The 26,481-nt window shown below is 46.1% G+C and overlaps 1 protein-coding gene across 1 annotated transcript in view; it reads right to left on the reverse strand.

Annotated features, from left to right (window-relative positions):
• cyhr1 (cysteine and histidine rich 1) overlaps positions 1-26,481 on the reverse strand; it is a 121,453-nt gene that overhangs the window by 12,008 nt on the left and 82,964 nt on the right. Inside the window, exon 3 of the mRNA XM_033041886.1 lies at positions 9,345-9,556. Coding sequence (XP_032897777.1) covers positions 9,345-9,556 — 212 coding nt within the window. The remainder of the gene's footprint in view (positions 1-9,344; positions 9,557-26,481) is intronic.

Below are 26,481 nucleotides of genomic sequence, written 5' to 3' on the forward strand. Positions count from 1 at the left end.
GAGGCAGAGAATTCCACAGACTCACCACTCTCTGTGAGAAAAAGTGTTTCCTCGTCTCCGTTCTAAATGTCTTACTCCTTATTCTTAAACTGTGGCCCCTGGTTCTGCACTCCCCTGGTTCTGGACTCCCCCAACATCGGGAACATGTTTCCTGCCTCTAGTGTGTCCAAGCCCTTAACAATCTTATATGTTTCACTGAGATCCCCTCTCATTCTTCTAAACTCCAGAGTGTACAAGCCCAGCTGCTCCATTCTCTCAGCACATGACAGTCCCGCCATCCCGGGAATTAACCTTGTAAACCTACGCTGCACTCCCTCAATAGCAAGAATGTCCTTCCTCAAATTAGTCGAGGAATGTCCTTCCTCAGAGAGACCACTGACCCGAGATGTAAACACACTTCTCTCCTAACAAATGACCTCAGACCTAGTGAGTATTTCCAGCATTCTTTGTTTAATTCCAGAGTTGCAGCATCTGCTGTTTGCCTCCGTTGATAATGTACACACCCAGGAAACGGGAGGAGGGAGAAGATGCATGTCCAATGAGGTGCGGAAACAGTGGTCTGGCAACTGCAAATGTAGTGCAGAAAATGGGGTCCCGGAGAGCTTAAACAGTGTGGAAACGGGGCCATGGTGAGTTTAATGGGAGTGTGGGGAACATCACCTGATGAGCCACATGCTAAACCCAGCGGTATTTCCAAACAATCAGAGAGCAGATTATCGGAGTTTCAGGTTTAAGAAAGAACTGCAGATGCTGGAAAAATCAAAGGTAGACAAAAATGCTGGAGAAACTCAGCAGGTGAGGCAGCATCTATGGCGCGAAGGAATAGGTGACGTTTCGGGCCGAGACCCTAGAAGGGTCTCGACCCGAAACGTTGCCTATTTCCTTCGCTCCATAGATGCTGCCTCACCCGCTGAGTTTCTCCAGCATTTTTGTCTACCATTGAGTTTCAGGTGGACATTTTCTGTCAATGGACTGTCCGGGGGATCCTATTTCTTTGTGGGTGATTGATATCAGAGAAATAAACCTCAGTGCTGTACAGATGTGTGCCACCTCTGTTCCTTCAAGCTGTCATGTACCCATTCTAGTTTCAGTGAGGATCTCACCACAATGGAGGCTGTTTGGAAATGCCCTCTCTGTTGAAGTGCTCTCAAATCCACCCCTCAGCCCTCTCCTTTCACTGTGGCTCTGTAAATCGAGAGTTATCATTATTTATTACATTTCTTTCTTTGCTGCCAGGTCTGCTTGCATTGTCATTTTGGCAGTGAATCCCAGACTGCAACTGCTCGTAGTGTACAAAATGTCGTTGTACTGCGATTCTTTTGCTTGTCACCTTTGGCCAGTATTCTCTGGTCACTGACTAACCACCATGAGAAACAATCTCATTATCAAAAAGCATCACAATTCCAAACACATGTATAATATCTCTCCTTAATCTGCGGTAAGGAAAACAAACATCACTTCCCAGTCCCCTGTGCTGGGATAATTCCAAGTAATCTCCTCTGCACCCTCTCCAAGCCATTACCGTCCTTCATAAAATAGAAGGCTCTGAACTGAACGCACCATCACCAGGCTATCGACACATGGCTATCTGGACTACACTTCTTCCCACCCTGCTTCCTGTAAGGACTCCATCCCCTACTCCCAATTCCTCCGTCTACGCCGCATCTGCTCCACGGATGAGGCGTTCCACACCAGGACATCTGAAATGTCCTCATTATTCAGGGAACGGGGGTTCCCCTCCTCCACCATAGAGGCTCGCACCAGGGTCTCTTCCATACCCCGCAACACTGCTCTCTCTCCCCATCCCCCCCACTCGCAACAAGGGCAGAGTCCCCCTAGTCCTCACCTTTCACCCCATCAGCCGTCACATACAAAAAGTAATCCTTAGTCAGTTTCGCCACCTCCAACGTGACACCACCACTCGCCACATCTTCCCATCTCCCCCCATATCTGCCTTACGCAAAGACCGCTCCCTCCATAACTCCCTTGTCAATTCTTCCCTTCCCTCCCGTACCACCCCCTCCCCGGGCACTTTCCCTTGCAACCGCAAGAGATGCAACACTTGTCCCTTTACCTCCCCCCTCGACTCCGTTCAAGGACCCAAGCAGTCGTTCCAGGTGCGACAAAGGTTTACCTGCATCTCCTCCAACCTCATCTACTGCATCCGCTGCTCTAGATGTCAGCTGATCTATATCGGTGAGACCAAACGTAGGTTGGGCGATTGTTTCACCGAACACCTCCGCTCGGTCCGCAATAACCACGCTGACCTCCCGGTGGCTCAGCACTTCAACTCCCCCTCCCACTCCGTCTCCGACCTCTCTGTCCTGGGTCTCCTCCATGGCCACAGCGAGCAGCACCGGAAATTGGAGGAACAGCACCTCATATTCCGCTTGGGGAGTCTGCATCCTGGGGGCATGAACATCGAATTCTCCCAATTTTGTTAGTTCTTGCTATCTCCTCCCCTTCCTCAGTCCCCCTGCTGTCTCCTCCCCATCCCCCAGCCTTCGGGCTCCTCCTCCTTTTTCCTTTCTTGTCCCCGCCCCCGATCAGTCTGAAGAAGGGTTTCGGCCCGAAACGTTGCCTATTTCCTTCGCTCCATAGATGCTGCTGCACCCGCTGAGTTTCTCCAGCTTTTTTGTGCACCATCACCAGTTGGATCCTAAATCACAGAGTTGCACAGCAGAGGAACAGGCCGTTCAGCCCAGCGCATCCATGCCAGCCATCATGTCTAGCTACACTAATCCCACATTATGTTCCTCTATCCCTGCTCATTCTGGTACCTGTCCAGATGCCCCTTAAAAGCTGTTCCTGTTCCTGCCTCCGCCTCCTTTGGAAGTTCATTCTAGATACCTACGACTCTTGGTGTGAAACATTTGGCCCTTAGATCCCCTATAAATGACCTCCCCTCTCATGCTCTAGTTTTAGACATCCCTAATGGGCCAGTCCCACTTAGGGGGCTCGTTAGGCTACTGCCAGGGACTAGCTTTAATGGAATTCACCTACGACACCTGGCGACAACCTACGACACCAAAAATTGCCGCCACTGTCGCTGAAAAATTTTCAACATGTTGAAAATTTTGCGGCAGTTGCCTGAAAAATCACCTAAGTGGGACAGGCCCATAACTCCACCTATCTACCTTGTATATGACTCTCATATATTTAAATACCTCTCTCATCTCACCTTTCAGTCTCCCTTGCTGCAAGGAAATCAGCCCCAGCTGATCCAATCTCTCTGTAGAACTCAAACCCTCCAAACCAGGCAACATCCTTGTGAACCTTTTTGACACCACCTCTAGCTCAATCTCATCCTCCCAGTAGTGTGGCGATCAGAACTGAGTCACTGGGAGAGTTGATTCCATGATGATGCTGGGAATGTGCCCCCCCCCCCAATGCCCATTCTCGCTCGCTCCCCGGGAGAGACTGACTTCAACAAAACAATAGTGTGGCCTAATCAACATTTTGTAGAAGTGTAACATAATGTACCTACTTGTAGGCAATGCCTCCATCGATGAAAGCCAGCATACCACACACCTTCCTCACCACCCTGTCTACTCGTGTTGCCCCATTCATGATATGCGTGTCCATTTTACTATTGCAGTGTCCAATCCGACAGAAACCATTGCTTTAACTATAAGTCGACACAAAGGTTGGGCCATCATGATGCAGCAGCTGTACAAGTGTTTGGTGAGACCACACTGGAGATTTGAAAGAGACCCCGGGGGCAACCTTTATACTCAGAGGGTAGTTCGTATCTGCAATGAACTACCAGAGGGAGCTATAGAAACAGACGCGATTATGACCTTTAAACAACATTTGGATAAATATATGCGTAGAAAGGGTTTGAAGGGATAGGGATCAATTTCCGGTAAATGGGAGTGTCCCAGAATGCCAACTTGGTCAGCATGACAAGGTGGACCGAAGGGCCAGTCTCCATGCAGCACAGTTCTATGACTGGATAAGTGTTGAAAAGATATGGGGAAAGACCAAGCAAAGAGAGTTAGGCTTGCAAAGCGCAAGTGAAGGTTGGGCTAGCACCAGGCACCATCTTAAGATTCTATGCAGACACAAGGCACTGCAGATGCTGGAAGTCTTGAACAAAACACAAAGTGCTGGAGGAACTCAGCAGTCAGGCAGCACCTGTGGAGGGAATGGACAGACAACATTTCAGGTTGAGACACTTGAACTGGACTGACCCGATCAAGAGTTTTGATGAAGGGTCTGTCCAGATGAAGAATCCTAAGCCGCAACGTCACCTGTCCATTCCCTCCATGGATGCTGCCTGGACCGCTGAGGCCCCCCACCATTTTGTGTTTTGCTTCAGATTCCATGTAACCTGTTCATTTTTCACTACTCATCTCACCATTGTCCTCCATCTAACCTGTCACTGAAAGAACTAAATGTTCTTACTCTTCAGCTGAGATTAGTTGATTTAAATTCCCTGTCACACAAACTCTCAGTTTCTGTCAAGAGCCGTTGTGAAAATTATTCTTCTCAAACACTGCTCCTTCTTGTCCGAAACCAAGAAACTTCCTTAACCTTTCTGTTTGACTTGTAGTCTCAAAACCATGATACGCTTGCTGCCGAATAGACTCCGTACTGGAGAATTCACAAGGTGGGAGGGAGTGATGGTGTGGGAGAAGAGAGAGAGAGAGTGAGAGAGAGAGAGAGAGAGAGAGACAGAGAGAGACAGAGAGAGAGAGATGGAAACAGAGCTAGAGATGACAGTCTCTGGGGGAGTTGATCACATGCTGATACTGGGGAATGTGCCCCCCCCTAATGCCCACTCTGGCTCGCTCCCCGGGAGAGACTGACACCTCTGGGTTCTGCTGTAAGCAGGGCTACAGTTGTCTATGCCGCCAGGAATCGGGTATAGCTGTCCTACCTTTTTTGTGACATGTCTGACTGCAGAAATCGGTTCCTGTGTGAGTAAAGATCAACCAGTTACATTTTGAGCGAAAACAATGCATTAAATTTGATGAAACTGTAAATAAGCTCCCCGAATATACCCATCGGCTGTGTGAGGAGAGGGGAGTGTGGGATCCTCAGTCCTGGCCTGTGCTTTTAACAACGGGTTTACTGTGTATATAACCCTGCCGCCCTGTCCAATTCCCAGCTACACACACCGGTGCATATGGCAGTGGTGATGGGGATGCTTGCTTGCGGACACTTTCTAAGGAAGGGTGCTGTATGGGTTCAGATTGCTGAATGGAAGGACAGTGGGGAGAGTGCAGTGGCATCCTGGCCTCGTTACTCTGGGAGTCCATGAATCACACACCACAGGAGCCACCTGCCCTGCTCCCAAGCCCATCCCTCATCTTTCTTCACAATCTACCCCTTCAGCCCTCTGCTTCAGAGATCACCCAACCCCTCTGCCACCCTCTCCCTGTAAATGTTCAGGGATGTCTCTCTCTCTCTCTCCCCCCCTCTCTTTCTCTCTTTCTTTCTCTTTCTCTCTCTCCTTCTCTCTCTCTCTCCTTCTCTCTCTCTCTTTCTCTCTTTCTCCTTCTCTCTCTTTCTCTCTCTCTCTCTCTCTCTCTCTCTCTCTCCCTCCATCACCATCGCTCTCCCACCCACTAACACACCATCCCATTTTAATCTGTGAGTTTACCGTGTGAGAATTGTTCTAACCATAATGTGACGGTTTTAACCTCCTTCCAAGGCAGAGAGATGCTGGACACTCAAAACCAGCCTCAAGACTAATTGAAGATGTGCCAATACTCTTAATGCGTGTCAATTGTTTTTGTCAAGTCCATGCTCTCCTGAGATGCTGCCTGACCTGCTGAGTTACTCCAGCACTTTGTGTCTATCTTTGGTGTAAACCAGCATCTGCAGTTCCTTGTTCCTTAATCTGGGTTCCCTAGTCGATCAGGAGAGGGATTCCTTGAGTCAGTACTGCCTTGGTGTTCCATGCCTGGTTTTGGGAGAGTAATTGTCTGTATATTCCCGTGCACCAGTGAGTGTGGAAGAAACAAAGCCACAAGCGAGGCAGAGGACAGGGCAAGAAAATCTCCAGTTGGTAAATGCTTTCAAAGAGGTCCCTCTCTCTGATACTGGTGTTTTAAGCCATCGTGTGTGCATGTGGAATGTCGCCATCTCTGTACGAACGGACAGACAGATGCCCAGAGAAGAAACCAGCAGTGTGGCGACAGTTCAATGAAAACTGGCTCACAGATCCGGAGGAACAGAGTCTTTGACCCAACCCGCATGGCTCTGTGCCCTTCCTCTGCTGCCCTTTCAGCATGGTCGTGTTCCCTGTGTGGTCACTCTCCCTGTCGACCCATTATCCATTATCCCTGTCCATTCACTCCACATCCCTGGCCCTAGTTTCCACTGACTTTCACTTGCCTTGACTGCATTCCCCATTTGCTCCCACACCACATAATGCCTACTCTCACCCCCCCCCCCCCCTTCCCATTCCTTATTCCCTCCCACCCCCCCATCCCATCAACTGTTCACTCCCATTTTCCAATTGTTCATCGAATCCCATTCCACAATTTGGCCCCCATCCCCGTTCACTCTTGTAGCCCCATTCCTAATTTTTGTCCACTTCTTGTGGCCATATTCCCTGTTCACATCCATTTCCCATCCCATTCCCTATTCACTCTCACCCCCCCATCCCATTCCTTGAGGATACATCCTTTGCTTATTCACAGAAAAGATCGTCCACAATGCAGATTATGTCCAGCGAATATGGGAAGCTTTCTGACAATGCATAGGAAATATCCTCATGAATCAGATAAGAGGAGAGAGAGGGGAAAGGGGGAGGGGGGGGTAAGAGAAAGAGGGAGAAACAGAACAAGAGAGAGAGAAACAGAGCGAGAGAAAGAGAGAGATATCTGTGGAGATGGTGGAATCAGATACAATCACTGCATTCAAGAGGCATTTAGACAGAAATAAATAGGCAAGGCATAGAAGCATACGGTCCTAATGTGGGATTACTGTAGAAGGACATGAAGGGCAGCATATCAGTGGTGGGCCGAAGGATCTATTTCTGCGCTATATGACTCTGACTCCACTACACACAAAAATAAATTTGTAAGAAACAGTCTTCAAGGAAGGCCATGAGGGTGTCACTGTTTATGTGGAGATTACATACAATAGTACAACACAGGGACAAGGCCCTTCAGCCCACCATGTCTGTGCTGACCATGATGCCAATCTAAACTAATGCCACCTGCCTACACATGATGCCTATCCCTCCATTCCCTGCATATCCATGTGCCTACCTTAAAGCCTCTTAGACACCACTATCGTATCTGCCTCCACCACCACCCCTGCCCCTGGCAGTGCATTCCAGGCACCAGCATCGTGTGTAAAACAAAAACTTGCATGCACATCTCCTTTAAACTTTTCACCTCTCACCTTAAATATATGCCTTCTAGTCTTTTGACAATTCCACCCTGGGAAAGATTGTTCTACACTATTTAAGCCTCTCATAATTTGATAAACCTAACCGCGTCTGACGCTCCAGGCAAAAACAATTCAAGCTTGTGCAACCTCTCTCCCTGTAGCTGATACCTTTTCATCCAGGCAACATCCTGGTCAACCACTTCTGCACCCTCTCCAAAGTCTCCACATCCTTCCTGTAATGGGACACCATTAGTCCAAGCACTACCTAGCCAGATTTTAATACAGCTTTCCACATGCGACGTCCTGATCAATCAAGAGCAAGTGTGTGATGTGCCTTTTTTACTGCCATATCCAATTGTGTTGTCACATTCAGGGAGCTACAGACCCCACCCCAAGATCTCTCTGTAAATCAGTGCTCCTCGCTCAGGTCCTGCCATCTCCTATGTCCTTCCCTTTTGCACTTGACATCCCAAAGTGCGACTGCACACTAGTCCAGACTTGACCATCTGCCATTTCCATGTCCCAGTGTCCCATTGATCTAGACTCTGCTGTATCCTTTGACACTGTCCAAATTCCAACTATGGGGTGTTTTACTATATAAAAGTGCTAAATAAAGATACACTTGTACTGACATTTGCTCTTGCTCCTGCTGCCAGTGCCAATACGTGTGTGTCTTGCTTTTAAGAAGCTGTGGCTTTGAAATGAATCCCATGCATTTATAATGACTGAAAGGTCCATTACTAACAGCAGTCTCCAAACCCTCGGAGTGAGTTACAACCAGTGATATAACAGATCACAGATGAATGGATATGCTGCCTGCTCCCTACAGATGCCGTCATGTAACAGGAGCCCTCAGTGCAATAATAACGGTTGGGTAATGTCAGAGACACCATCGGGTGAGGAGACAACTTTAACCACCTGTTATTGTACGAGAGAATAACTTTGGTAGATATCGAAATCAGCTAGAGCAGGGAATCACATTCAGCAACACAATATTCTTGTACAAAGTACATGAAAAGATGGCGCCGGCTCTTTGCATGCTCTTCCCAGAGAGGATCTACTGTCCTCCAAAACAGTTGCTCTACTCTTGGGATCTCTTCTACATGTAAGCATAGCACCATTTCTCAATGATCTATTTATATTTCCCCCCATTGCAGACATTGGACTTTGTCTGTGGAACTGATGCGCTACAATGCTGAGAACTAAATTCTGCACTCTGTATCTTCCCCTTTGTCCTACCTATTGTACTGGAGTGTGACTTGCTTGTATCTATGTGTAGTTTTATCCGATCTGATTGGATGGCATGTATCACAAAGCTTTTCACTGTACCTTGTACACGTAACAATAATAGTCATACAACGTGATACAGGCCCTTCAGCCCAACTTACCCATGCCGACCAACATGCCCTATCTACACTAGGACCACCTGCCTGCGTTTGACCCATATCCCACTAAACCTATCTTACCCAAGTAATTGTCTAAATGTTTCTTAAACGTTGTGATAGTAACTGTCTCGACTACCTCCTCCGGCAGCTTGTTCCATACGCTCACCACCCTTTGTGTGAAATAATATTGGTGAACCTAAGCTAGGCGGGCGTGTGGGTTTGAGACGGGGTCCCAGTGGGTGTGGCTCGTGGGCCAACTGCGTTTTTGCCTCACCTTCCTTGCTTTAAGCCGGACATCTCTCCCCACCACCAGCAACCCCGAACACTTGCCCTTGGCTGCCGTTTGATGTACAGCAGGCTGCTCATAATGAGGGCACTGAAGGGCAGGCAGCCTGATCTCCTGGGCTTTGCCACAGTGAGGAACCCGATTGACCAGCGGACGAGGCATGATTCCCCCCCCACCCCCAACCTGCTCCTGTTCCACTCCCGCTCCTCTCACCCTCACCCCGGGTTAGGGGTGGATCCTGTGAGCTTCCCGGTGTCCAGCACCTCTCCTCGTGAAGCCCTAGGGCCTCAGACTGGGCGGCGGAAGAACAAGGCTCACCTTACCTGTGTATCCTATCTTTTCAAAGCTGAGGAGGTTGAAGATGCTATTGTAGAGCTGCATCTCCTTCTTGTGGTTTTGATCCATCTCGTCCAGGATCTCCATCAGCTCGTTGCCGGTCTTGGTGGGGTGGCCACACTCCCCCTCGTGAGCCGTCAGCTCATGGAAGGGTCCGTGCCACGGGCAGCCGATCCGCTTGTACTTACACTGCATCACCCTGCACACGGCGGAAAGAGCACCGTTAGACAGCAGCAAGCCCTCCGCTCTCCCACCCTCGTCAACCCGCATGCACTTTACCAACAATCAAAGAGTGGCCACCCGCGTAAAGAAACAAACACTGGTTGCTAATTTGCAGTCGCCCAGATTCCCACAAACAGCAATCAGTCAATGAACCAATAATTGTCTCTTTGGGCAATGGATGAGGGAGAAATTTTGGCTGAATCGTAGAATGTACAGAACAGCAACAGGCCCTTCAGCCCACAACGTCTGTGCCCAACATGATGTCAAGCTAAACTAATCACTTCCCGTATGTGATTCCTATCCCTCCATTTCCATGCGCCGATCCAAAAGTCTCTTAAATGCCACCATCGTATCTGCCTCCACCCTCACCCATGGCAGTGCAGGCACTAACCAACCCCTGAGTGAAAAAACTTGCCCCAAACATCTCCTTAAATGTCAAATCAACACAGTAGGACATTGAGTTCAAGATGAGCAGATAATGGCCCACTTGCATTGGAGCGCCAAAGCAGAAGCTATGCTCAGGGGAGTGGGTGTTGTTCAAAGACCAGTGTCCATTGGTGTGGGTGGGTTGCCCACTGACTGATGCTGTTGTTGACTAATTCAGGCAGTCCCATTGCCCTGCCTTTCCCAATGGCTCTGTACATTATTTTCACACAAACTGCCTATCCAATTTCCTTTTGAAATGATTTTAAATGGCAACAGAACTATTTATATGCACCCTAATGCAAGAGAGCTGCAGAGTGGTGGTGGGAGGGAAGGGGGGAGGGATTGAGAGTAAATCACACAGCACAATACGAGGAAAGGCCACTACAAAAAAAAATACTGCCTGCATTATTAACAAGTATTTCAGCATTGCATGACAACCCAAATCTTTCACCTGATGAAGCAGTTTTTATTTGCAGTGTGGTCACTGCTGTAATGGAGTGCAGACAGTTCATCTGTGCACAGCGGGAGGTGGCAGCAGCAGCAGTGCAGGTAAATGATCGTTTCCACCTCACCCTTAAATGTAGCAGAGTTGCTGCCTCACAGCGCCAGAGACCCGGGTTTGATCCCGACCTCAGGCGCTGTCTGTGTGGAGTTTGCTACTTCTCCCTGTGATCGCATGGGTTTCCTCCCACATCCCAAAGTTGTGCAGGTTTGTTTGTAGGTTAATTGGCCCTCTGTATATGGAGTGGGTATGAAAGTGGGAATAACATAGAACTAGTTTGAACGGGTGATCAATGGTCGGCGTGGACTCGGTGAATTGAAGGGTCTGTCTCCAAGCTGTATCTTTCAATCCAAAATAAATCATAATGGTCTCTGATAGTTTAGCTTCCAGCTATCAATAATAACTAAACCAATCGATGGATAAAAAAATTCATCTTTTATATCAATTAATTTTTGTTCTGTCCATCAGTCTGCATTGTGTTGTGAATATATGTTGAAGGCAGAGATATTAACAGAAATGGTTAATATTTGCATTTTCCATTCATAGTACGAATCAGTGCGAAGACATGCCCTTTTGTAGTTATATGAACTTTTTACTACGGCACTAGGCACTACATTGGGAATTCAGTAGGCAGGGGTGGTGCTAGTTCGAACAACACTCAACATTATAAAGAAGACACAAGGAACTGCAGATGCTGGAATCTTAAGCAAAAATACACAAAGTGCTGGAGGAACTCAACAGGTCAGGCAGCATCCGTAGAAGGGATAGACAGACGATGATTTGGGTTGGATTCCTTCTTCGCACTATTAAGTCTTACAAATTTATCCATCCACTTAAAAATAGAAACAGTTTCTGATACAGGTTCTTCGACCTGAAAAGTTAAACCAACCTCAAGACATGTTGCCTCCCCAGCTGAGTTATTCCAGCATTTTCAGTTGATATTTCCCATTTCCATCTATATTGCTTTACACCTAATCACATAATGCTCCTTATGCAATTCAATTTGGACTGAATAAAACCTGTGCAGTAGTCAAATCAAACCAAATCATTTGTGAATTCATACTTTCCTGTGAAAGTGAAGATTGAGGCAATTCATTAATAAACACATAAGAGTGGGGGGCTCTCTTGAAGGGTGGCACATTATACACAGACACCTAGCACTCAATTCTGCAACAGTCAAAATGGAACCAAATGTCCAATTTACCATTACATCGTGGTTTATTAATTTGGTATAGGAGACTATGCAGTTGTTAATTATCAATCAGTCCCACAACATGGGGTGGCACGATGGCACAGCAGTAGAGTTGCTGCCTTACATTCTCCCCATGACCACGTGGGTTTTCTCCGGATGCTCCAGTTTCCTCCAACACTCCAAAGACATATAGGTTTGTAGGTTAATTTGGCTTTGGTAAAAATTGTAAATTGTGAGTAGTGGGTAATTGTATGTCATGTATTCTTGTATGTAGAACAGTGTTAGTGTATGGGGATCACTGGTCGAAGCGGACTCGGTAGGCCGATGGACCCTTTTCCACGGTGTATCTCTAAACTAAACGATACTAAAAGTAGAACAAAGAAGAAATTCTCCCCTCTTAGCTGACTATACACTATACCAACATTAAAAAAGTAATTTTCGTTGTTTATATTCAGGATCTGGGCAACATTATCAAGGCCAGTGTACATGTTAATCGCCTCTGATAAGCTGCAGTCCTAGGAAGATGCTCTCACACTGCTGTTGGTCAGGGAATGACCATGAAGGACGGGCAACAGATACACCCAAATCAGGCTGGTGTGCAGTTTGAAGGGGAACCAGCAAGTGGTGGTGCTCCCATTGAACCAGTGCCCTGGTCCTACTCGTGGGAGAGGTGCAATCGGAGTAGCCTGGGCAAGTAATTGCAGTGCTTTCTGTAGCTGGTACGCACTGCAGCCACTGCCTTCAGCAGTATTATATAATTCCAGGCCTTCATTTACAACATCAAGCAGTTTTCCAGAACCTGAAAAAACGCGCACTTTCACCTTTGCAGATGTTTAGTTTAGAGAAACAGCCTGGAAATAGGCCCTTTGGGCCACTGAGTCCACACCTACCGTCGATCATCTGGACACACCAGTTCCATGTCATCGCTGGTCGGTGCAAACTTAAAACGAAAGGTTAGGATCTTATAAAAGGGCCATGAAATGACTGTTGCATGTGGGACTAAGGAGAATCCTTGCACCTCTATAAGTATTCCTTCTCTCCAGAGATGCTGCGTCCCGCTGAGTTACTCCAGCTTTTTGTGTCTTTCTTCGGTTTAAATCAGCATCTGCAGTTCTTTCTTACACACCTCTATAAGTATATTTGAAGTGAGTGGATAAGATGCCAAGAGTGCGTTACACAATATCGATGTACCCATACCTTAACTCTCCAGCCTCCTCAACCTTCTCCCTAGAGAATAACAATGAGAAATGGCAGATGGAGTTTAATCCGTGCAAGTGCAGTGCTGCACTTGGGAGGTTGAAGTTAAGGGGAAAATATACAATTAATGGCAAGATTTCTAACATCATTGACGTACAGGTGTATTTTGGGGTCCAAGTCTATAGCTACCTGAAAGTGGCAACACAATTAGAGAGAGTGCTATAGAAGGCATATGGAATGCTTGCCTTCATCGGTCGTGGCATTGAGTCAATAGACAATAGACAATAGGTGCAGGAGTAGGCCATTTGGCCTTTCGAGCAAGCACCGCCATTCAACATGATCATGGCTGATCATCCCCAATCAGTACCCCGTTCCTGCCTTCTCCCCATATCCCATGACTCCTCTATTTTTAAGAGCCCTATCTAGCTCTCTCTTGAAAGCATCCAGAGAACCTGCCTCCACCTCCCTCTGAGGCAGAGAATTCCACAGACTCACCACTCTCTGTGAGAAAAAGTGTTTCCTCGTCTCCGTTCTAAATGGCTTACTCCTTATTCTTGAACATAGGTGGCCCCTGGTTCAAGAGTCGGGAGGTTATGATACAACTTTATAAAACTCTGGTTAGGCTGCATTTGCTGTATTGCATGCAGTTCTGGCCATCCCATTATAGGAAGGATGTGCAGGCTTTGGAAAGGATACAGAGAAGGTTTATCAGAATGATGCCGAGATTAAAGGGTATTAGTTGCAGGGAGTGGTTGGACAGACTTGGAGTGTTTTCTCTGGAATGCCAGAGGTTGAGGGGAGACCTGATAGATGTATATAAAATTAGAAGAGGCATAAATAAGATAGGGAGCATAGATAAGGAAACTTTTTTCTCCCCCAGAATAGAAATATCAAATACTAGAGGTGAGATGGGCATAGTTTAAGGGAGATATGTGGGGCAAGTGTCTTTACACAGAGGGTGCCTGGAACATGCTGTCAGGGGTGGTGGTGGAGGTAAGATTCAATGGTGGTATTTAGAGACTTTTGGATAGGTGTAGGGATATGTAGGGAATGGAGGGACATGCACAGGCAGATGAGACAACATATTGGCATCATATTTGCCACAAATATTGTGGGCCAAAGAGCCCGTTCCTGCGCTGCACTGTTGTATGTTCTATGTAAGGTCAGCATGGATGAGTTGGGCCGAAGTGCTACACTGACTCTGTGCTTTCCCGATGTCAATATGTCGATGGCAAGAACAAGGCAGATTATTATCTGAATGGTGTCAGATTAGGAAATGGGGAAGTGCATCAAGACCTGGGTGTCCTTGTACATCAGCCACTGAAAGTAAATATGCAGGTACAGCAGGCTGTGAAGAAAGTTAATGACACGTTGGCCTTCATAACGCGAGGATCTGAGCAAAGAAGTCCTTCTGCAGTTGTACAGGGCCCTGGTGAGACCACACCTGGAGTATTGTGTGCAGTTTTGGTCTCCTGATTTGACGAAGGACATTCTTGCTATTGAGGGAGTGCAGCGTAGGTTCACAAGGTTAATTCCCGGGATGGAGAGACTGTCATATGATGAAAGAATGGAACGACTGGGCTTGTATTCACTGGAATTTAGTAGGATGAGAGGATATCTTATAGAAACACATAACATTATTAAGGGATTGGACAAGCTAGATGCAGGAAACGGGTTACAGATGTTAGGGGAGTCCAGAATCAGGGCCACAGTTTAAGAATAAGAGGTAGGCCCTCTAGAACTGAGATGAGGAGAAACTTTTCCACCCAGAGAGTTGTGAATTTGTGGAATTCTCTGCCTCAGAGAATTCCACAAATACATCAATTCACTTGATGCATTCAAAAGAAAGTTAGAGCTCTTAGGGCTAGTGGAATCAAGGGATAAGGGGAGAAGGCAGGAACGGGGTACTGAACGTGGATGATCAGCCATGATCACATTGAATGGGAATGATGGCTCGAAGGGCTGAATGGCCTACTCCTGCACCTATATAAACTCTCACAGTAGTGCCCCCATTACCATTGCAGCACTACCTCAGCACCGACCCTCTGACAGATGATACTAGCTCAGTTTCTCTCCTTCGGTCGATGACACTCCCTTAGAACCAAGCCCAGTAGTTGTGCCCTCACAACGGCAGAGACCCGTGTTCATTCCTGACTACACATGCTGTCTGTGTGGAGTTTGCTTCTTCCTGTGACAGCGTGGGTTTTCTCCGGGTGCTCCATTTTCCTCCCACATTCCAAAGGGATTGTAGTTGGCTTCTGTAAATTGTCTCTGGTGTGTCGAATAGAACTAGTGTCGGTTATTGTTGATCGGCGCAGACTCGGTGGGCCGAAAGGGTCTGTTTCCACGCTGTATCCTTAAAGGTAAAACTAAAACCATGCAGGCAGTTTCAGCCGTCAGCATGTTTATGTTTCTGGGGTGAAATGTGACCTCCTGGCCTTGCGAGTGGGAACTGGCAAGTACAGGGTAGCTGAGAGTGCTGGGAAGTAGCGTGGTCAGCATCCTACGTCAGCATGGAACATTCCTACACCATGTAAATCCCCTGGCAGGGTAAGCCAACCAATGTCCGCATGACCTCCACAGCTAACATTCCCAAGAACTAGCCTCTAATTACACCCAGTCAGCTCCTGGGCCAAGGCAGATTGTCCACACATCTAACAACAGACTCCAACACAAGCACTCCACTCAATCGTGTTCTGAAGAAGGGTCTTTTGTGTGAAGCTATTCCTCTTTCCCCAGATGCTGAGTGCTTACAGCATTTTGTTTCCCTTTCCGATTTCGAACATCTGCAATTTGTTTTATTTAGCATGATAGCATTGGTTTATTATCATCACCTATACTGGGACACAGTGAAAAACTTTGTTTTGCACGCTATCCAGGCGGATCAGACCACACCAGAGTACCGTTAAATCATACACGTACAACAGGTAGAGCAAAGAAAAAGGAAACAGCGCAGAATATTGTGTTACAGCTACAAAAAGTGTACATTTTAAAAAGTACAAGATCCACAATGAGGTAGGTTGGAAGATCGGGAAGACAGGTTGGAAGCAGCGACACCCTAGCTTGTGGGAGGACTGCTTAGTAGTCTGATCATAGCGGGGAAGATACTGTTGCTCATTCTAGTGGTATGTGCTTTCTGGCTTTTGTATCTTCTGCTTGCTGCGGAAAAGAAAAGTGGGAATAACTTGGGTGTCCTTGATTATGTTGGCTGCTTTCCCAAGGCAGCATGGTGTAGATGGAGAGATGGGGTGAGGTGGGTGTGTGGAAGGGGGAATGATTTGTGTGATGGACTGGGCTGTGTCCACAACTCTTTGTGATTTCAATGACAGTATTGGCAATCTGCCGCAGAGAGACAGCGCTTCCAACAAACCAGTGTGTCATTTATTTTTCAATTTCAATTAACATTCAAACTGTTGATTTTTAAAAGATTCTTTCATTTTCAAGATCTGGGCATTATTGGTAAGGCAAGTATTTGCTGACCATCCATGACTACCCTTGAGATGGTGGGGGTGAGCTGCCTTCTTGAACATCTGCAGTCCTTCTGGTGAAGGTGTTCCACCTTAGTTGGGTAGAGTTCCAGAGCCTCAGCAAGGGTGAAGGGTCTGTATATTAGACGATGTGACTAGAGGGTATCGGTACTAGTTTATTATTGTCATCCATAGGAGGAAATAAATGTCTATTGTGGTTTATGAGTGCCTGCCAATCGCGCAGACTACTCGAAATTTGCTGCTCCTGCGTTCATCCAGGTAAGTGGAGAGTATTCCATCATACGCCTGGCTTGTGCCTTGTAGGTGGTGGCAAGACCTTGGTGTGTCAGTGGATACCTGGCCTCCGATTCTATGTGGCTGGCCCAGCTGAGTTTCTGACCAATGGTGGGAGATTTTGTTTATACTATTGGTTTTGGGTTAATCCTCATGTGTACTAGAGAAACAGTGAAAAGTTTTTGTTTGAACAGAGAAAGTGTAGATTTTCTTTTAATAAAGGGCAAATCTGCAATGAAATAGGTTGGGAGGGTGAGGTAGGGTCTCGGCCCAAAACGTCACCAAAATTTATCTCCGTAGATGCCGCCTGACCTGCTGAGTTACTCCAGCATTTTGTGTCTACCTTCGATTTAAACCAGCATCTGCAGTTCTTTCCTACTAGGTTTGTAGGGTAATTGGCTTCAGTAAAATTGTAAATTGTCCCCAGTTTGTAGGACAGTGCTAGTGATCAATGGTTGGCGTGGATTCGAAGAACCTGTCTTCGCGCTTTGTCTAAAGTCACTGAACGGCAAGGATATTCGGTTACACTCTCTTTTGTCGGAGGTTATTACTGCCTGGCACTGTTGTGCATGAATGTTACTCATCCCTCATCCGCCCATGCCTGAATATTGCCTCAGTCTTGCTGTAGATAGGCCCAGTCACATCGAGTTTATTACCAAATGCACGAGTACACTGAGGTGCAGTACAAGGCAAGGCAGTGCTGGATTTACCTAGACGCTTGGCAGGCAGAAGCCTAGGGCCCCAAAATCTAGGGGGCCTCCGGTCAAGGCGTATAATATTTTTGACATTGTCATAGGCTTTTCTTACATATGCTGTCACAACGCAATGTAGTCTCTAAACAAAAACCTTCAGTAATTTTCCTTGCCCCCCATTTCAGAATAATACTGTTTTAAGCCGATAACTCGACACTAGCACTGGCAATAAATACATTTTTAAAAAGTACAGCTTTCCAGTCCCTTATCTCATTGGTCCCTTATCTTATCGGCTGCACATCGGTGTCAATCTTGTGGCACCGGGGTCCGGCCAACTTTCACACGTGCTCCAGTAAGCAGCGATGATGGGTGCAGGGAACATCTTTGGATACTTGCAGGCTTCAAAAGTCAAAACTCAGGGGTAAGTAGGAAAGTGCAAAGATATTAGAACTAGGAAGTTGGCAAGGAGCAATGCTAGGGGTAGAGCTGATAATCATTGCTAGAAACCTACTGTGTAGTGCTGTGGCTGCCACTGTCAGGTTAGTAATAAAACTAAGTAATAGGAAAAAGCATACTCGTTTTGAAAACGGTTTTTGGAAGCAGATTTTCAAATATAATTGTCAATAAGGAACAATTCTTTAAGAAATATTTCCCAATTATTATACAGAAAAAAAAAGTTTTATTCTTCACTCAAGTGGATCCCATTTTGAGAGAACGCCTCTTCATGTTTTCCTTTCTACTAATTGTTGAAGATGCATTTTACTTTTTATTTTCAGATTCTAATCTGAGCATTTTATTTTCCTAAAAATTCCTGCTTATTCCACAAAATGTTTACAAAGTTCGGTTGTAGCAAAAGTTTTTCAGTGTTAATTTTAACATTTATGCATTTTTTTTCAATCACTACGGTATTTAACAATAACATTTTATGCCCTTCAGAGAAGGAATTGCGGAATTTTAAACACCCGTCATCATCCTTGGCTTTACTCAAATTATTTAAAACACTCTTCCATCTTCCTCTAGTCATGAGGGTGGGGGATTGGGAGGGGTCAGAAGTGGAATCGCCTCGGGCCTCTCTTCATCTAAATCCGGCACCGAGGCAAGGGCTGCTTCACTTGCTGAAGGGTTGCCAATGGCATTGAACAATCAGAGAACATCCCCACTCCTGACCTTCTGATGGAATGGAGGTCACTGATGAAGCAGTTGGAGATGGTTGGCCCAGGACTCACTCGGAGCAACTCCTATGGCTGGGATAATGGACGTCCAACAACCACAAGTATTGCATAAAGCTCAATAGACATTGCAGTGTATATGTAAGTTACACCATTTAAAATCTGATATGTGCAGGCGTGCAGAATTATTTATGTGGTGTGTGAATCCTTTGCAGCTAATTATACACTGCATTTATGATATGATTTAGGGTTTCCTGTTGGTATATATTTTTAGCTCATGGACTGGGCATGGCGCGTTATCCACCATTTATTTCCACCCCTAGCTGACCTGGAAAGACAGGGTTGGACCATCTCTCTGCACTGTTATGCTCTGCACGGACATGGGTATTTCTTCACCGGATCGTGTACTCACTACTGGAGTCAGAGCGGTACAGCACAGAAACAGGCCCATCAGCCCACACTGTCCATGCCAACCAAGTTGGTATACTGAGTTAGTCCCATTTGCTGGATTTGGCCCATAACCCTCTAAACCCTTCCTATCCATATATCTGTCCAAATGTCTTGATGCCAAGGACAATCACTCTCAGAGAGAACCAGCTAATGTTTCCACTTGGGGATCCTTCATCAGAGATGGGCCTTTGACGTGAAACGTTAACTGTTTCTCTTTCCACAGAGGCTGTCGGAGCTGCTCAGTGTTTCTGGCGTTTACTGTTTTTATTTCAGATTCCCTAATCTGATCTGGCCAATCTGAACTCGATTAACAAATTCATTCGTCTCATGCAATCAAGTCACAAACATTTCCATAATTTTTGGGACAAAGACCCATCATTTATTTATTTGCCTCTGTACGCCACAATTTGAGATTTGTAACATAAAAAAATCACATGTGGTTAAAGTGCACATCGTCAGATTTTAATAAAGTCCATTTTTATACATTTTGGTTTCACCATGTAGAAATTACAGAGACCCCCCCCCCCACCATTTCAGGGCACCATAATGTTTGGGACACAGCAATGTCAGGTAAATGAAAGTAGTCATGTTTAGTATTTTGTTGCATATCCTTTGCATGCAATGACTGCTTGAAGTCTGCGATTCATGGACATCACCAGTTGCTGGGTGTCTTCTCTGGTGATGCTCTGCCAGACCTGTATTGCAGCCATCTTTAGCTTATGCTTGTTTTGGGGACTAGTCCCCTTCAGTTTTCTCTTCAGCATATAAAAGGCATGCTCAATTGGGTTCAGATCGGGTGATTGGCCACTCAAGAATTGGCCATTTTTTAGCTTTGAAAAACACCTTTGTTGCTTTAGCAGTATGTTTGGGATCATTGTCTTGCTGTAGAATGAACCGCCGGCCAATGAGTTTTGAGGCATTTGTTTGAACTTGAGCAGATAGGATGTGTCGATACACTTCAGAATTCATTATGCTACTACCATCAGCAGTTGTATCATCAATGAAGATAAGTGAGCCAGTACCTTCAGCAGCCATACATGCCCAGGCCATAACACCCCCACCACCATGTTTCACAGATGAGGTGGTATGCTTTGGATCTTGGACAGTTCCTTCTCTCTTCCATACTTTGCTCTTGCCATCACTCTGATATAAGTTAATCTTCGTCTCATCTGTCCACAAGACCTTTTTCCAGAACTGTGATTGCTCTTTGAAGTACTTCTTGGCAAACTGTAACCTGACCATCCTATTTTTGCAGCTAACCGGTGTTTTGCATCTTGCAGTGTAGCCTCTGTATTTCTGTTCATGAAGTCTTCTGCAGACAGTGGACATTGACAAATCCACACCTGACTCCTGAAGAGTGTTTCTGATCTATCAGACAGGTGTTTGGGGATTTTTCTTTATTATAGAGAGAATTCTTCTGTCATCAGCTGTGGAGGTCTTCCTTGGCCTGCCAGTCCCTTTGCGATTAGTAAGCTCACCAGTGCTCTTTCTTCTTAATGATGTTCCCAACAGTTGATTTTGGTAAGCCTATGGTTTGGCTGATGTCTCTAACAGTTTTCTTCTTGTTTCTCAGTCTCATAATGGCTAATTTGACTTTCATTGGCACAACTTTGGTCCTCATGTTGATAAACAGCAATAAAAGTTTCCAAAGGTGATAGAAAGACTGGAGGAAAGACTAGGTGCTGAGAGCTCTCTTCTACCCGCATTAAGGAGGCATTTAAAAACACCTGAGCAATTACAAACACCTGTGAAGCCATGTGTCCCAAATATTATGATGCCCTGAAATGGGGGGACTATGTATAAACACAGCTGTAATTTCTACATGGTGAAAACAAAATGTAGAAAAATGGCCTTTAATAAAATCTGACAATGTGCACTTAACAACATGTGATTTTTTTTCTATTACAAATCTTAAATTGTGGAGTACAGAGGCAAATAAATAAATGATGGGTCTTTGTCCCAAATGTAATTGGACTCTGGCTGGAATCAAGGAATAATTAAGGTGGCCATTTTGAGAAACATTTAGACGGGTTCTTGGATACGACAGGTTTAGAGATGTATGTATTCATCCTGTCTAAACCGGTCATATGCCAAACGCAGGCAGGTGGAACTAGTGCAAATGGGGCATGTTGATCAATGTGGGCAAGTTGGTCCGAAGGGTCTCTTTCCATACTGTATGACGCCATGACTATGACTATTGGACACATCAAATTTACATCTATTCCTACTTGGGTAATTCCATCTGCCCCATTTTCCACATAACCCTGACTACTATTCTGCCTCAAGAACACAGTTTCCGTTTAAAGGTTCAGGGTGATTCTGCTTCTATACAGGCATGGAATTCCAAATCACTGTCACGCACAACATAAAACAAGTTGTTTCACACATCCCACGCCCAAAATCTTACATGTGAGCCATCAGTCCTAGAATCGTCCACTAATCGTCCAGTTTTGCCCCACAGTCTGAAGAAGGGTCTCAACCCGAAACGTCTCCTATTCCTTTTCTCCACAGATGTTGTCTGACCCGCCGAGTTACACCAGCTTTTTGTGTCTGACCCCACAGTATTAACATGAATTCTCCATTTACATACACGTTTATCCCACCATCTCAGTCACCCTGTCCCCTCCACTCCCCTTTTATCTTGTTTCTCTTCCCCATCCCTTCCACCCACACCACTTCCTCCAGCTTTACATTTCACTCCTCTTCTTTCCTGATCTCCTTCTGGTCTCCTTTTCATCTCCAGCCTTTGTCATTTATTCTATCCATCAGACAATCAACCCTGACCAACCCCCCACCCCCTCCCTTTACCTGTATCCATCTCTCACTTCTCAGGCTTTTTTCTTCTCTCCTTCCTACTCCATCAGTTTGAATAAGGATCTTGACCTGATGCTGCCTGAGATGAGTTGCTCCAGTGCTTTGTGTTTTAATGATTCATGTTTTCATCCTGTCTAAACCTGTCATATGTTTCGCTCAGGGACAAAGACAGCAGAAGAAATCCCCTCGGCCCAGGGTTCCATGCTGGCCATCGGACCCATCCATTTTCCAGTATTTTTATACGTTGTGAGTGACAACACAATGAAGCCCAATAGCAAGAGCAGCATACAACAGGCAGAGCCAAGTCAAAGGAGCTCCACTGCCCTTCTCATGGCTCTGTGAATGGTGGTGGACAGGTCTACAGTTCCAGGTAGGGGACGACTCCAATACTCCCATTCTCAACAAACATGTAATGCCACGTGAATGTCCGAGAACGCCAAGCATTAACATCTGCCTTCAACCAAAAGCTCAGAATGGATGATTCATCTTGGCTTCCTCCCGAGGTCGCTCCCCCAAAACAGGAGCCTGGCTTCAGCTGATTCATTCAGGTCCTGGTGCCAACTAAGAGGGGTGGGTGCCAATGGAAGCCTGCCCATGCTGTCCCAGTCATTCTAGCTCCAACGCCGTTTTGGAATGTACAATACTTTTCAGTATTGAAGTGAAAATAGGAACCCGAGGGGCAGTATTTTTCACTCAGAGGGTGGTGGGTATATGGAATGATCTGCTAGTGGAGGTAGCTGAGGCACACACAATAACAGTGTTTTAAATGGCACTTGCTCAGGTACATGGATAGGTTTAGAGGGATATGGGCCAAATGTCGGTAATTGGGATTAGCATAGGTGGGGCAGCTTGGTCAGCATGGCCGAGTTGGACCTGTTTCCGTGTTACTTGACTATTATTACCAAAACAGGCCCTAACTAAATAGAACGATCACTATTAGATTGCAAAGCAAGTGTTTCTGCTCTAAGAGGCTGGATCATTTGGGAAAATAAGCACACAGAGGTTATTACTTTCCCCAACTTTGATCATTCATCATGTGCCTCTAGGACCAAAATGACCATTATACAATGTGTAGGAAGGAACTGCAGATGCTGGTTTAAACCGAAGATAGACACAAAAATCTGGGGTTTTCTCCAGATGCTCAAGTTTCCTCCCACATAGCAAAGACATATAGGTTTGTTGGGTGAACACAAAATGCTGGAGTAACTCAGCAGGTCAGGCAGCATCTCTGGAGAAAAGGAATGGGTGACGTTTCGGGTTGAGAGCCTGCTTCAGACTGAAAGTCACGGGAAAGGGAAACGACAAACCTCATTTCCCTTTCCCGTGAGTTTCAGTCTGAAGAAAGGTCTCGACCTGAAACGTCACCTTTCCCAACCATCATAAAATACTTTGTGTAACAAGCCTGCCAAAGTTTAATGTTTGTAAATTGGCCTGGAGAACTTAAGGCATTTTTAAACAAATGCAAAGTTGCAGAAAATTATATGCCCATATTTTAAAAAAGTGTCCATTTCATGTCACCTTGACAACAATGTGCAGCATCCGAACATTGGAAAAACTTGCCAGGCGTTTTAGGGGAACGTTAACAAAATCAAAGGCCTTGGCAGCTTCATATGTGGCTGCCACTGGTGCAGTAATTAAGTTTCTGATTAATAATTCTTTGGGCAAAGTACTCATTTATGTAGGATGACCTATTCCGGGGGATCAGGGAAGCGAAGAGGCTGTATGGACAAAAACTTAATAGCCACTTCGCAAATTACAAAGACACACGTCGCTTGTGGCAGGGATTTCATACCATCACTGACTACAAGCCCCCCCCCCCCCCCCCCCCCGCTGCGGATATGCCAAAACGACCCCTCTCTACCAGATGAACTGAACGAGTTCTACGCACGGTTTGAGGTTAAAAACAGCACCCAGACACGTGCACTACTGCCATCTCCCAGTGACCAGTCGCTCATGCTGTCCGCAGCCGGTGTTAAAAAGGCCTTTGCCAGCATCAATCCACGCAAAGCTGCAGGGCCGGACAACATTCCTGGATGCGTTTTAAGAGACTGCGCCGAGCAACTGAAAGATGTCTTCACAGACATTTTTAACATCTCACTCAGCCAGGCAGTAGTGCCCAACTGTATTAAGAGTGCCACCATCGTCCCTGTCCCGAAGAAACCAAACCCAGCCTGCCATAATGACTTTCGACCAGTGGCTCTAACACCCATAGTAATGAAGTGTTTTGAGCGACTGGTTATGCAGCATATCAAAAATAGTCTACCTGCCGACCTAGACCCACTGCAGTTCGCCTACAGAGCCAACCGATCCACAGAGGAGGCAGTCTCAACAACACTGAACCTCGTACTGTCACACCTTGATCGGAAAAATATTTATGCCAGGATCCTCTTCAGACTTCAGCTCTGCTTTTAACACAATCATTCCGCAGCAGCTGGTGGAGAAGTTGGAGCTATTGGGGGTTGATGCTGGCACATGTAACTGGGTCCTGAACTTTCTATCGCAACGGCAGCAGACAGTCAGGGTGGGCAGTAGGACATCAAAAACCATAGCCGTGAGCACTGGCTCGCCCCAAGGCTGTGTCCTAAGCCCCCTGCTGTTTAGTCTGCTTACACACGACTGTACTGCTAGACTCAACAACAACTTCATCAACAAGTTCGCTGATGACACAACAGTGGTGGGTCTCATCAGTGACAATGATGAGTCGGCTTACAGGATGGAGGTGGAGCTGCTCACAGGATGGTGCAAATCCCACAACCTCATTCTCAACGTGGGAAAAACTAAGGAGATGGTGGTTGACTTCAGGAGGGCGGGAAAACAACACCATACACCTCTGCACATCGATGGAGCTGATGTGGAAAGAGTCAGCAGCGTGAAGTTCCTAGGACTCCTGTCAGATGACCTGACATCCACGACCAACACCACAGCACTGGTCAAGAGAGCCCAGCAGCGACTACACCCTCTCCGAAGACTACCGAAAGCAGGTCTCCCCACTACACACCTACGAACTTTTTATAGGGGGACAATCGAGAGCACATTAACCTACGGCATCACTTCCTGGTTCGGGAGCTGCAAGGCGTACGAACGGCACCAACTAGACAGGATTGTGAAGACCGCCAGCAGGATTATTGGTGCTCCACTCCCTTTCCTGCTGGACATATATATGTATCAGCAGAGCCATCTCCATCATCAAAGACCCCTACCACCCATCGCATCACATATTCTCCATCCTGCCTTCTGGGAAGAGGTACAGGAGCATTAGCTGCAAAACCAGCTTCTTCCCGCAGGCTATAAGACTGATAAACGGACTTTGCCCCCTGCCAAAGTATCGCGCACCAACCACCAACCTGGACACACTGCAGCAGAGCCACTGTCGTGCCGCTGCCGATCGGAATGCCTGTTGATGTTTAGTAGAGAGTAGAGTGTTTAATTTGTTCATGATATATGTATTTTTATTTCTATTTATTTTTTACTGCACACTGAATGGACACTGGTTGAGCAACATTTTTTTATTTCCTCTGGGTATGTGAGTACTCAGGAAAATGACAATAAAGATATACTATACTATACTATGATAGATGGCCAGGATGAACAGGAATCTGAAAACTTACTAACAAATTCAGGAAGAGTTTTTGTTTGACAACCATCAGGCTCTTGAATGCTCCAGGCACCAACTAAATTGCACGCTGTCTGAAGAAGGGCCTCAACCCGAAACGTCACCTATCCATGTTCTCCACAGATGCTGGATGATCTACCGAGTTACTCCAGCACTTTGTGTCCTTTTATGCACTATCTTGGTTGCACTAGGGACTTTGGGGTTTTGTTTTGCATTAATATTGTAGTTTTTAAACATTCATTAAACTTTTGTTTGTGTTATCTACGAGTACTGTGTTTACAGCCTTGCTATGCTGCTGCAAGTAAGAATTTCATTGTTTCAATTCTGTGCTCACAAGCATCTTTTGGAGAATTGTGTGCAGTTCTGGTCAGCCGTTGGTGGAAGGATGTGAAGGCTTTGGAGGGGGTGCAGAGGAGAGGTTGGACAAACTTGCATTGCTTTCTCTGGAATGTCTGAGGTTGAGGGGAGAGTTACACTAATCAAAACCAGGTAAAGACCGCAAGTTTTATTCTTTGTTGAAACCGATGGGGTTTTGCAGCAGTCCCCCAGCTTTGGTCACTGTTAGTAATACCAATTTAATATATAACGCAAGCTTAATACACAAAACCAATTTTCAAATAAAAATAAGTTTAATATATTTTAACTGAATTAAAATTCCCCAACTGGCATGGTGTGAAGTGAGCTCAGAGCCTCCGGATTATTGCTACAAGGCACAATTGCTGGTCATAAATTCATAAGGAGCAGAATGAAGCTACTCGGCTCCAAGTTACTCTGCCATTCAATCATGGCTGATCTATGTGTAGGAAGGAACTGCAGATGCTGGTTTAAACCGAAGATAGACACAAAATGCTGGAGTAACTCAGTGGGACAGGCAGCATCTCTGGAGAGAAGGGATGGGTGACGTTTCAGGTCGAGACCCTTCTTCAGTCTAGTCATCAGAAAGAGGAACGAGAGATATAGACGGTGATGTAGATGCAGGAGGAATCACAGAGGGGGAGCAGCTAGAGAGCTGATCTATCTTTCCCTCTCAACCCCATTCTCCTGCCTTCCCCCTCTAAACAGTTCTACAACAGGATCATTCTATAG

This window comes from Amblyraja radiata, chromosome 2 (assembly GCF_010909765.2).
Source record: "Amblyraja radiata isolate CabotCenter1 chromosome 2, sAmbRad1.1.pri, whole genome shotgun sequence".
Taxonomy (NCBI): Eukaryota; Metazoa; Chordata; class Chondrichthyes; order Rajiformes; family Rajidae; genus Amblyraja; species Amblyraja radiata.